The sequence below is a fragment of the Morone saxatilis genome, unplaced genomic scaffold (assembly GCF_004916995.1).
Source record: "Morone saxatilis isolate NCDOM2014 unplaced genomic scaffold, NCSU_SB_2.0 Contig24, whole genome shotgun sequence".
Lineage (NCBI taxonomy): Eukaryota > Metazoa > Chordata > Actinopteri > Moronidae > Morone > Morone saxatilis.
This window is the reverse complement of record NW_023339807.1, coordinates 14,728,542-14,740,996: the sequence shown is the minus strand read 5'-3', so window position 1 is coordinate 14,740,996 and position 12,455 is coordinate 14,728,542. Positions and strand designations below refer to the sequence as shown.

The window sequence follows — 12,455 nt, the reverse complement described above, 5'->3', positions numbered from 1 at the left end:
TGAAGTGAATAACACTGATTATCTGGTTATCATGGCACCTGTCAGTGGGTGGGATATATTAGGCAGCAAGTGAACATTTTGTCCTCAAAGTTGATGTGTTAGAAGCAGGAAAAATGGGCAGAGTGAGGATCTGAGCGACTTTGAAAAAGGGCCAAATTGTGATCTCCTAAACTGCAGCTGTGGTTGGCAGTGGTCAGTACCTATCAAAAGTGATCCAAGGAAGGAAAAGCAACCAAGGCTCATTGACTCATTTATTGTCCTTCGTGATTAGAAAAGTAAAGAAAATCATAAACTGGCTTTTAAAAGTTATTTTATGTGCAAAATCTGATACAGCAGCTTCTAGGCACTTTTACAGTGCTCGTTTCACCCAACAGGGGGCGTGGTCGTTCAGAAGAGAAGAAAGTGACGTATGTCTACTCTTATTTATGTGCTTTATGCGTGTCCGAACACAGTTATGAACCAATCAGCGTCCTTTGAGGAACTACTGGCAGCTATGACATGAGCTATGCGTGTGGTTTATTACGAGATGTGTGCGATGGACACGTGTGACAAGTGTTTGCTCGAAAACAACAATGGCTGCTGCTGCAGATGTAAGTGGATGCTGCTAGCCTCTGTTATATCAGAACTGGAGAGTATTTCTTCATTTAAACAAAAGCAACCAACGGCACTGAAGGCTTTTCTCGACCTGTGTAGGGAGTAACGCATTATAAGTCAGTGGTTGTACTGTTGGTCTTTAATGGTAATTCATTCAAATCATTAGTGACAGGATTTTAAGTCAGTAAGACTCCTGTTTATAAGCTCTTAAATGGGTCTTATCCTTCCCAAAACATTTACAAAAACGTTGGTCTATTTTTCCTGTCAGATAAACACATTGTAAACAATATTAAGTTAGTCCTAGATTTATTTTGTTACTGTTTAAATGCCTTTGCACACTTTCATCTGCCTGTGGATGAGTGGCGTCCCATTTACTCCTCACCTCCATCATCCCATCCTTCCATCATGTGACTGTAGCTGCACCAACAGGCAGCCTCTTCCACCTGCTCACAGCTACCACCTGCAGCCAAACACTGGCAATTCTTAGAATTTCTTTTACTCTGTTTTTCTTCTTTCTGACATTAGACAAAAACTGCCTGGGGAGTTTTTGTGTAAAATAACGTAACCTATTTCTCTGTAAGTTACTCTGTCAGGTTGTACATTTGTTTTGTATTATCATAAACCTGTTATCATTTCCTGTAGGGTGATATTAAGAAACACTGCATCTTGACATTTTGACACTGTCTTCTTGTCTTTTTATCTACAAAATGTTTATTTATATTTATGCACTTTTGAAGTATACACAGCTGCTTTGTCACATAAAGACAAAAAAGAAAAGAAAATTAACTATTAATACAGTTCAACAAACAACAAAAAAGATAAAAAATCACAGCATTAAGTGCATCAACTTAGAGAATATTCTCCAAAAAACAAAAATAAATAAACAAAAATACTTTAAAATAATAATTGAAAAACATATATCTGTCTTTATGTGGAGTTTTGAGTTAATTTTTTCCTTTAAATACACTTTTATTAATCTGTAGCAGTGGTTTGAGCCAAGAAAAATGTATCATTTGTTTGCAACCAATAAAATGATGTGCAACAAGTAATCTTTTCTCTTTTCCATTGGTCCATCTGGTATTGCTCAAATAATCAGTGGTGTAGTACCTGGAGAAATGTGCATACTCTTCATTTATGCCCCAGATTTAGTTTTTAAAGTGGTCCAATTCAGCAATTGATAAACACCCTGTTATAAACTGTGCCAGTAGCATTTATATATCGTCACTTACCTTTTGCTGCTTGACTTTTTATGGATTATTATGACATTGACATCAGCCACAGAAGTATGAATACTGGCCCACAGGCGTGAGACAACTACATACAGTAATTATGCATTTTGAGTGGAGTAAAATTGGACAGCTCAATTCAGTTGGCAGACCACTACTGAATGATGATCATAGAAGCTGCACTACACAACTGTATATAATATAATATATATTATAATATATAATATATGAATATTTATATAATGTGGTAAATCAATGTTCAAAATGGCCACTATTTCTATATGAATCTCTTCCCAGCATGACGTGTGTGTGTGTGATCTCCAACCTTCGTACAATCCCTCCAGCACAAATACGTTTTTTGTCATATTTTTATACAATGAAATACCTTATTCTTAATTTCCAGCTGAATTTCCAGAGTGGACTTTTAGTTCTTGTCTTTTTTATCTTTTGGTGGTGTTTTTTTCTGTTAATTTTGACTTGTTTTACTTCCTTCCTACTTATACCTATAATCCTGACCAAAAATCAAGATCTGCTTGGCTTCAAAACATTGTTATTTGGGACTCCCATGGCAAGTAACCATTGAACCTCACACAAAAGCTTTGACTCCTAAATTTATAATCTCTCTCCTGCCAAACTGGTTGGACTGCTGTATTCCCGTCAGCGTTTACATAACAAGGAACTGTGGCCAAGCAAGTTCTATTTTTACCAAAAAAATCATTTATATTTATTTAGATAAATAGTCCAGTACTTCTGGTAACTCATGAGTACGTCAATGCAGGTTTGTAATGATATCTATCTTGTTCCAGTAACTCTGTTTTGCACATGACGTGGTCATGTGATTATGTGTGAAGTTCGGGCTGGCAGGAGAGAGAACATATTTGTTCAGTTTCAGTGATGGTGGCCAAGAGATCTGCATTAATCCTGCTGCTCAACATCTTCTACACCTTTTCTCAAAGTAAGAATGAGTTTAAAATGTACTACAACTACTAATTCTAAGTTCTAGTTGGATAAATACATCCAAGCCAATACATTTAAAAAATTTCTAATTTCCACTGTGTTGTTTTTCAGTTCCCCACGACATCAGCTATGTAGTGGGGTGCTTTGAGAATGGGACAACTGAAGTGCAGTTTGAATTTGACGCCGAGGAGGTTTTATACGTGGATTTCGAAAGACAAGAGGTTGTATACACTGTGCCCAGATTTGTTGTGCTTGACCCAACTAAATTATTTGAGAATATGCATGTGTATAACAATGCTATGAAAGCCAAGAGGGCGTGTAAACCACTTGTAGAATTGCTAAAGGTACAGGAGAAGAACCCACCAGAGGAGAAAGGTGAGTTTAACCTCAACATTTACCTCTGTAGAGAAAATGCAGGGTTAATAAAATGCTGATAAAGGTATTTAAACGTCTGCTGACCCACTACAGACCCCCCTGAGAGCATCCTCTACCCTGCAGAAGAAGTTCAGTTTGGAGTTAAAAACAGCCTCACCTGCTTTGTGAATCATTTCTACCCACCTGATATTAAAGTCAGCTGGACCAAAAATGGCCGTCCGGTGTCTGAGGGGGTGTCACTCAGCCGATATTATCCCAATAATGATCAAACCTTCCACCAGTTCTCAACCCTGNNGGGCGACATGTACAGCTGCACTGTGGAGCACTCAGCCCTGGAGAGCCCTATGACAAGGATCTGGGGTGAGTGTTTTACCTCATGAGGGCACTTAAAAATAAAAATACTGCAATGATTTTTTGTTATACAGTTTTTTGTGTGTGTAATGATGCATATTCTCTTACGTTCCTTCACAGAACACGAATCGACTACTCCCAGTCTTGGACCAGATATTTTCTGTGTGCTGGGTCTGACTGTGGGCTTGTTGGGAGTTGCAGGTGGAACATTTTTAATGGTTAAGGGACACCATGGACAGTAATTTCTGTTCTACAGAGATGATCCCAATAGATCATCTACAGTGAAGTCAAATTTGCAGAAAAGTTGTAATGATTGGACAAAATTTCAAGGTCACACAGAATTCACAGGGACTGGTTGAATTTGCATTAAGTTGCGATCGAGAGAGAATCTGCATCTGCAACTTTTGTCTTTACAATAGTGTCGTACTGTCTAAAATGAGGAAATAAAATTATCTACTTTTTATTACAAGAAGCATTTTTTGATTTACACATTGAATGTGAAAGAGCTTTATGGTCTGAATTAAATATTTTATCTAATTTCTCTTATATTTAATTCACTGGTGTTTCTGTTCTGCCTTCTAGTGTTTTAATTCAAACATTACCATGTAACGCTGTCTGTCAGGTTCACTGTTATCTGTAACCTTGATATATGTTAAGAATATTGAGGTTTATACACTCAATACAAAATATTATTTTACTTTTGTATAAAATATCCTTTTTTATTTTTCAGTTTCAGGTAATCTCAGTGAGATTAAGATCTATTTTGCAAGAGTGACCTCAGTACAACAATATAACACATCACAGATATCATTAAATAGACGTGATGTTAAAAATGTAAAATCAGCCAGTGAGATAAGACATTTTAGTTTTAAAATAATATGTAATTTATTCCATTTATAAAGTGCAAAGGAGCAGAGGGCAGTTTTCAGTATGTTCCAGTATGATCCACATGGGTGAGATCTGGTTTTTGGTGAGCAGTAGTTTTAAATTATAGAAGAAAAGTGATTTACTGGGGTTCGCTCCTGCAGGAGATATAAATTAAAATGACTGAATGTAGTACACAGTGGTGAACATGACATTTACCTCCTGTAATCAAAGGCAAAGCATGAATGAGAATAAATTATATCTCTAAGAAAGCACATGATGGTTGACTGCAATATTTTTCTTGTCCTCAAATAAAAAACAGCAGTGAAAATGTACTTTATGTATTTTATTATGAACTACAGTTTTGGGGTGATTGTGCTTTATTCTTTGACTCCACTACATTTCAGAAGGAGACATTTTCCCACTATATTTATCTGACCGCTATGGTTAGTTTACTTTACTGATTAAATTTCACAAACACATGATTAGATTATAAAACATGACGCATTACTAAAGATTAAACTGCCTGCAACAGTACAAAAGGTGGTTACAGTAAAATAAGCTTCTCCTCCACCAGCTACAAATCTTAAACACTTCTTCTTACACTATTATTGCATCAATAATGAAAATCCATTAATGGCCCATTCTGCGGCATAATGAGTACATTTACTTTTGATCACATTTACTTGTAATGGTTGCTTAAGTAAATTATCAGACCGTCACCCACCACTGGACAAAGGTATAAAATCACTTTATATATATGTGTGTGTAACTAAATATGCTCAATGAATGCTTTTTTACTCCACAGTAAGCACTAATGACTATTTTGTGTAATCATAGTTGAAGCTGCTTTAATTTGAGATTAATTAAAATACTTGACAAATGAATCAGTTCATCCATTAATACTGAGGTAAAATTACAAATCACTTCAATAATTGAAGTAAAAATAATAATAATAATAATAATAATAATAATACAATAAAGGTGAATGAGTGGTGTCAAATAACACTTTCAACCTGCTTGTAACAGGCAGAGAAATTTCTGTGGATAAATGGCACATATTTTGTGCCACACCTACATGCAGCTTACTGTCAAGCATTCTGCTGCTTTACTTCCTCATACTCTCAGAGGAATAAGTTACTTCTGATTTTGAATTTGTATTTCTCGTTTACCACCATGTGTATTTGCAGCTTCTTTCCTCTGCTTTGTCTGTTCCTGTTATTTTCAAGGGCAGGTAGGTAACATTAAAAGAAAAACCTTTGACATTGTTTAATTGTGTTGCTGCTTAACACGGCACATTGACAAGATATACTGAGTGTTTGAGAATAGATCATAAACAAGACAATGCAACTTTATACATCATCTTATACTTGTTTGCTTTCTGTTACAGACGCTATCTTCGGTTACGCTGTGATTCATTGCCAGTTTACTGCCTCTCATGATCATTTTTATTTGGAGCAGATCTTCTTTAATAAGGTGCTTCTGGGTCAATACAACAGCACTTTGGGAAAATATGTCGGCTTCACAGAGAAAGCACAAGAAGTAGCAGAGGACCTCAACAAAAACCAGGCTTTTATGAGAGAAGCAGTGAAGAATGAAGCAACATGCAAAACCAACATCCCAATTATAGTAGACCTTCTTTCAAAATCAGGTATTTTTGGTGACCACGCCTGGTAGCTTTCACAATTATATTATACTTACTGTAATATTAATGATATTATTTAAGGTTTTTTATTACTAAGTAATAAGTTATGACCACTAATAATTTAAATATGTAATGTACACTGTAGGCTATTAAAATACACTATACTTCTAAGTCCCCTTTCTTTATCCTGGTACCCAGTAAATATTCAGTTGGTTTGTCATATATACCAAAATATTTACAGGCTGTAATCTTGTGTTACAGAAACATTCAACATTATTTGTGCATTATTTCACGATAACTTGTTTTGTGCTTCTTTACTCTAGTCGAGCCGTCTGTTTGGCTGAGGTCAGTTGAGGCAGTGGACAGCAGACATCCAGGCATGCTCGTCTGCAGTGCGTACAACTTTTATCCTCAACAGATCCGATTGACTTGGCTGAGGAACGGACAGGTGGAGACATCTGATGTGTCGTACACTGATGAACTGCCCAATGGGAACTGGCTCTACCAGATTCACTCCTATCTGGAGTTTACACCCAGACCAGGAGAGAAAATCACCTGTATGGTGGAGCACGCCAGCCTCATGGAGCCCAAGCTTTATGACTGGGGTAAGAGAGTGACAGGAGGTGACTTAACTGTAGATTAACTTAAATGTTACCGAGGAAAAATCTTTCTTGGACCTCATTCTGTTATCAATAAAAAAATATTTTATTGTAATAATATGGACAATACAGAGATCTAATGCAGTGTTTGTGATAAATGGGTTTTCAGAGCCGAAGCCTGAGTCAGTGACGAACAAGATCGCTGTCGGGACATCAGGGCTGCTGCTGGGTCTGGTGTTTTTAGTTACTGGGCTGATTTACTACAAGAAGAACACTATTGGTGAGAGACAGGACCACATTAACCAAAAAAATCAACAAAATAAAGTTATCTTTAGACTGTAAAGTAAAGAAATGATCAGGTTCTATTTAATACTGCAAAGACACAAACAGAACATTTTCCTTTTACTGCCATTATACACTACGTGATACCACCTTAAAAAAGCTTTTACATTACACACCTGTGATCATTTTTAGTCCATCAGAATTATGCAGCACTTGGAAGCTTTGACAAGAGCTTCTGTCTAGTTTTTAACACAACACCAAATAATAGTGACTCAGAATTCACTATGTGTGACTTTGTTTTTCTTTCTGTTTTCGTTCTAGGGCGGATGTTGGTGCCAACAAGCTAAGATTTGTATTACAAGCACAAAATGTGAAATGATACGACTGTGGTATCATCTGAGTGAAATGGCAGCGGATCAAGTGAATAATAAGGAAAAATCACACAGTTCTCTATTGAAAGAGCTTTACTCAATGCTTGAGGAGGCTCATATAGGTATACAATATCTACAGGAATAATCTGTGTTGCGATGTTACTGTTATAAAATGTAAGATATATTAGAGTATAAATATTCTGAATTTTTCTTTTGTATTGTATAAATTCTGATATATTAAAAGAGTTTATTTTCCATAAAATGGGTTGACTAACCTCTGAAATGTTCTGGTGTTCAGATGATCAAAAACTCTCTCTGCAGTACTAATATTGTAGTAAATGTATTTGTCATTGTTAATATTGTCATATTTACACATGTTGCTGTCAATGACAATAAAGGTCTGAAGACTTAAATGTGAAAGTTGTTGTAGTATTTCAGACTTTTATATAATATAATAATCTTTTTTAAATAGTAAAATGCTATTAACAATACATAAGGACATTATTTTTGTCTGCAAAAAAGGATGACTAAATGTGATTCCAGCTGGACTTTTCAGGCAAGCTGTAAAGGATCGGTGTGTCTACTCTGAGTGCAAACGCATGAGAAACACAAACCTTATCATGAGAAACAAAGACACACCACAAGAAAAGATGGATAGAATACATAACTAGATAAACAATGAACGTGTGTGATTAGAGGTTATTCCAGCGTTATCATGTTTCTTACTACCTTGTGTAACATTTTGGAGGATGCACTGGCAGAAACTGAATACATGTTCATAGGCATGTTTTCATTAGGGTGTAATCAATCTGAAAATAAGAATAGTTGTGTTTTCGTTATCCAGAGAATGAGCTGATTTTACATTAGTTTTTCCTTTTTAAAATTATAGCAGAATATTATACAAGTAACTACATAATTAAATGTTTTATAGTTTATTCAGATTACAGAAGTTTTGTTTGAGAGACACAAAATGACACAAAGTTCTACCTTTGTACTGTATGTTACAGATTTAATTGCCTAATTCAGGCAAAATAGATCCCTACAGATAACAAAAACGCTAAATTAACCACCACAGTAATTTACATGGTAAATATACTGTAATTTTAATGATTGTTGTTTTATTATAAAACTTAGAAAGTTAGTAGTAAGAAAAATGCCTCACAGGAGTGCCACACCTAGGAGTGATGTTTATAACCACAAATTAACTTCCTCATGCTGAATCAACATGCATTTATCTTTCTTCCTGTGCTTGAGTTGACTTTTTTTGTCCCGGTAACATGATAACAAACCTGATGTTAGCTTCCTTTTCTTTCCTGCTGCTGTTACTCTCATTTTCTAGAGGGGGTAAGTAACATTAAAATTCAGGTTGAGGTTGTTTTGTTTGTGTTGTTATTCATACCAGTACAAAGACATTATGTAACCAAACCAAAGGGAGCTAATGTTCAGGCAGAAACAGGAAGTTTTGTGCCATCAAGATTTCTTTAAGCTAATTCACTGACATTAAGATAACTGTATCACTTACATGTATTATACTTCTGATTTTACATTCAACAATCTTAACCTATGTGTATAACAGATAGTAAACAGCAGTGTTACGTCTTGTCTACTTTGTTTTTGTTCTAGATCTAGTCGGGCAGGTTTTGTCTGTGCCAGCTGTATTCATCAAAGTAAACTATAACAAGAACTAATTGTCCACTTTATTTTGCAGATTCTCTCTTCGTTCACACAATAACACAATGTCAGTTTAATTCCAACGAAGGTCGTGATGCTGTTTACCTGGAGCAGTACTACGGTGACAAGATCTTCCTTGGGCAATACAACAGCACTTTGGGAAAGTTCACTGGCAACACAAAGAGAGCAAAGGAAATTGCAGATACCTACAACAAAAATCCTGTAATTATGGCACAACAGAGAAGAATGGCAGAGCATTGCAAAAACCACATCGCTCGCTCATGTAATGTATTTTTGAAGCCAGGTGAGTTCGAGAAAACATTGGAAACTGCAACTTACATCAAATTAATTATAAAGGGATTTGTTATTTTAAATTAATATTTTTGCGTCATATTTCTAGTCGAGCCCTCGGTCAGGCTGAGGTCAGTTGAGGCAGCGAGCAGTGGACATCCAGGCATGCTCGTCTGCAGTGCGTACAACTTTTATCCTAAACAGATCAGGGTGACGTGGTTGAAGAATGGACAGGAGATGCCGTTCGGTGTAATGTCCACTGAGAAAATGTCCAATGGGAACTGGCTCTACCAGATTCACTCCTATCTGGAGTTTACGCCCACACCTGGAGAACAAATCACCTGTATGGTGGAACACGCCAGCCTCATGGAGCCCAAGCTTTATGACTGGGGTAAGAGAGTGTGTGGGGGGTTTAATAGTTGGAGGAGATTTACATATAACGTGTGTAATTGCTCTTGTTTTCCATGTTTAATTTTTGCTACAGTTTGCAAATGTTAACACAAACCCGACGCTTCCTGTATCTGTTGAATAAAAGCCTTAATTACAGAATCCCCTAATTTCTCAACAAGACTTTTATTGTGAAAAATCGTCAGGAACGTATTGTGAAAAGATTCAGTGACTGGTCCATTACGGTACTTCAAATGTAGCTACTGCCATCTGATGGCACTTGTATGATACTACGAAATAAAGTTTGGCTTAGATATTAACACCCGCACTGATTAAATTAGTACAATAATACTAAAATACTAAATAATTACATTGCTTAATTTGTTTAATTAAAGCAATTGAAATGTACAATATGCTAACTTTGCATGCACATGTAACAGGCACCAGGAGTTTATCCACCTTTGTACCTTTGTTTTTTTCTCCCAGCCTGTGTTTGGGCCCAGCCTTTATTTGTCTGTGTTAACCAGGCCCCAGGCCATTATTTGAGACCAGGCTTTTATCTGACTAGCGGCTTTTGTTTGAGAACACAGTATTACCACAGAGAAATATTTCTAAGACCTCATGCATATCTTGTGGTAAATTTTAGATATGTGTAGTATTGCATTCACTTGAAAATTAATTTTTTGGTTTGTTTTTTGGAGTAATTATTTGTGTTTTTCTGAGTTTTTTTTTTTTGTCTGTTTTTCTGAGTAATTTTTCTGTTTTTCTGAGTATATTCGTTGATAGTTATTTTTGGTCTGTTCTTCGGAGTAATTTTCTTCTGATTTCTGAATATGTTTATTTTTTTCTGTTTTTTCGACAATTTTTTTTTCTGAGTTATAGAGAGCATTTGAAACAACAGACTCATGTTCATTCCTTTCATTGAGAGCTCGATTTAACGAAAACGAAACATACCAGCTTTGTTTAGTTCAATTCAAGTTTTACTTTGAATCTGGTTTAAAAGACATCTGGCAGATAAGTCCTGTCTTTAAGTCATATACTGTAGAGGTCAAATATAGGGTCATAATACCGTTATTGTTGAAGATTGGGCATGTATGTGTGGGCAAGAGTTTTTTCCTTTTTTTCAAGTAAATAGTACGTTTCCGTACGCTAAAATATCCCTTTACTAGCAAAATATAATTATTGTCATATAATGTGAATGGAAATATGTTGCATTGTTTATGTTTATTAACAAGCCACAGTATAGTAATGTAGTGTTTCTGATGATTGTCTTTCAGACCCAAAGACTGAGTCAGAGAGGAATAAAATTGCTGTTGGGACAGCAGGGATGCTGCTGGGTTCTGTCTTTTTAGTCACTGGGCTGATTTACTACAAGAAGAATTCTCCTGGTGAGAGACCATATCAAATTAAATCAAAATAATAATAATAATTTAATTTGCCTAAATGATATCAGCTAGATGTATCTGACTGAAAATCTACCTGGTGCAGATGTTTTCAAAACCATCTCAAGCTAAATCAGTTCGCTTTACGAGTTCATGTTTAAAGTTTAACACTTGCTCCTGATCAACTAACCAATAAAAACTTCTTGGGGACGGAAACATCTGCATATATTGGAACAATCTTTGTATAATATGTAAAACACAATCTGTATTGTGATGTTTGCAGGGCGGGTGTTGGTGCCAAAAGGTCAAGGTAAGTTAAAATGTCAGTTTGCCTAAAGAGTTTAATTTATCTGCCTCGATAATCAATCTGTCCTACTGGTTTTAAATACAGGACGGACACCTGAAGTCAGAGAAGCAAGTGGGGACTCACATGAGGACCCTGATCAAACCCAGTGCGGGAATCTGCTGACGAAACCTTAAATGACTCATTCTCATCATGTTAACTCTACAAAGCTAACATTCATAATACACATGATTAACAAGCCTAAAAACTCAAAATATTTGAAGAATAAAAATTTTAAATCTCAGAAAAAACTTAAAATCACTCTGGATTTCTTCTGTGCATACACACATTAGATAACATGTTGTGACCCACTTTTATCTCTGCTCTCCCACACTAGTTTAAATGGGCATGGCAGCCGTCCGTAGTGTCTTACAGACGAGAAGTGGCATTGCGGGGTTGTAGTCCTCAACAAGGCTGGACAGATTGGACACAGTCATGTTTAATACTCCCCAAAAATATAAGGAGGGAAAGAGATTGAGAGTAAGAATCAGAAAGGGAAAACAAGCTGAAAACAAAAGTAACAAAAACTGACTTGTGTTGTGGGGCATTACCCATTCTGCATGGGTTGTCTTCTCCTATTTCACACTACATGGGATTGAATGGTTTACTTTCTTAATGCTCATTTTAGTTCCCAACAGGAATGGGCCAGTATTGTGTATAATGTAGGGTTACAGATATGAAAGGGTTGTTTGTTTTTGCTGTCAGGAGTTCACTACTGGAATTGAACGACTGGAGGCATCAGGTTTGATCATTAATTAATCATTTCATTTTTGGCTCCATGATCCCTTCTGGTTCCAAATGTTAATATTTGCTATTTTCTCTTATCTTCAATGATAGTAAACAAATATTTGGGTGATGAACAACTGGTCTAACAAAAGATATTTGAAGATTTGAGATAAACTCCATTTGAATTTTTCAATACATTTCAATCATTTCTGAAATGTTATGTTACTTAGATAGAATGAATCAATTAATTGAAAAAAAAACTAACTAGACAATTTATTAATAAAAAGAAGAATAGAAATATCACTAATTATGATCCTGGTAATATACATGATTCTAAAATGGGTCATTCTGCCTTTACGTTTGATATTTTAAGTATATTTAGATGCAAATT

The 12,455-nt window shown here is 35.7% G+C and overlaps 3 protein-coding genes across 3 annotated transcripts in view; all 3 read left to right on the top strand.

Annotated features, from left to right (window-relative positions):
* The window catches only part of LOC118335742 (SLA class II histocompatibility antigen, DQ haplotype D beta chain-like), a 3,645-nt gene extending 3,143 nt beyond the window's left edge, over window positions 1-502 (top strand). Inside the window, exon 3 of the mRNA XM_035672170.1 lies at window positions 453-502. Within this exon, the coding sequence (XP_035528063.1) occupies window positions 453-502 (50 nt within the window). The remainder of the gene's footprint in view (window positions 1-452) is intronic.
* A 2,092-nt stretch (window positions 503-2,594) lies between these two features.
* On the top strand, window positions 2,595-4,651 carry LOC118335559 (H-2 class II histocompatibility antigen, A-K alpha chain-like). Its single transcript, XM_035671899.1, has 4 exons — window positions 2,595-2,775; window positions 2,889-3,152; window positions 3,246-3,512; window positions 3,624-4,651. The coding sequence occupies exons 1-4, from the start codon at window positions 2,715-2,717 to the stop codon at window positions 3,743-3,745; spliced, it is 714 nt and encodes a 237-aa protein (XP_035527792.1). The 5' UTR covers window positions 2,595-2,714; the 3' UTR covers window positions 3,746-4,651.
* Window positions 4,652-5,496: 845 nt separating this feature from the next.
* Window positions 5,497-11,658, top strand: LOC118335741. The gene is given in 12 exon segments (XM_035672168.1): window positions 5,497-5,601; window positions 5,758-6,018; window positions 6,336-6,617; window positions 6,781-6,891; window positions 7,215-7,263; window positions 7,808-7,827; window positions 8,564-8,608; window positions 8,973-9,239; window positions 9,336-9,617; window positions 10,891-11,001; window positions 11,279-11,305; window positions 11,387-11,658. Coding segments are annotated over 12 exon segments (1,602 nt in total). The 5' UTR covers window positions 5,497-5,543; the 3' UTR covers window positions 11,476-11,658.
* Window positions 11,659-12,455: the final 797 nt, after the last annotated feature.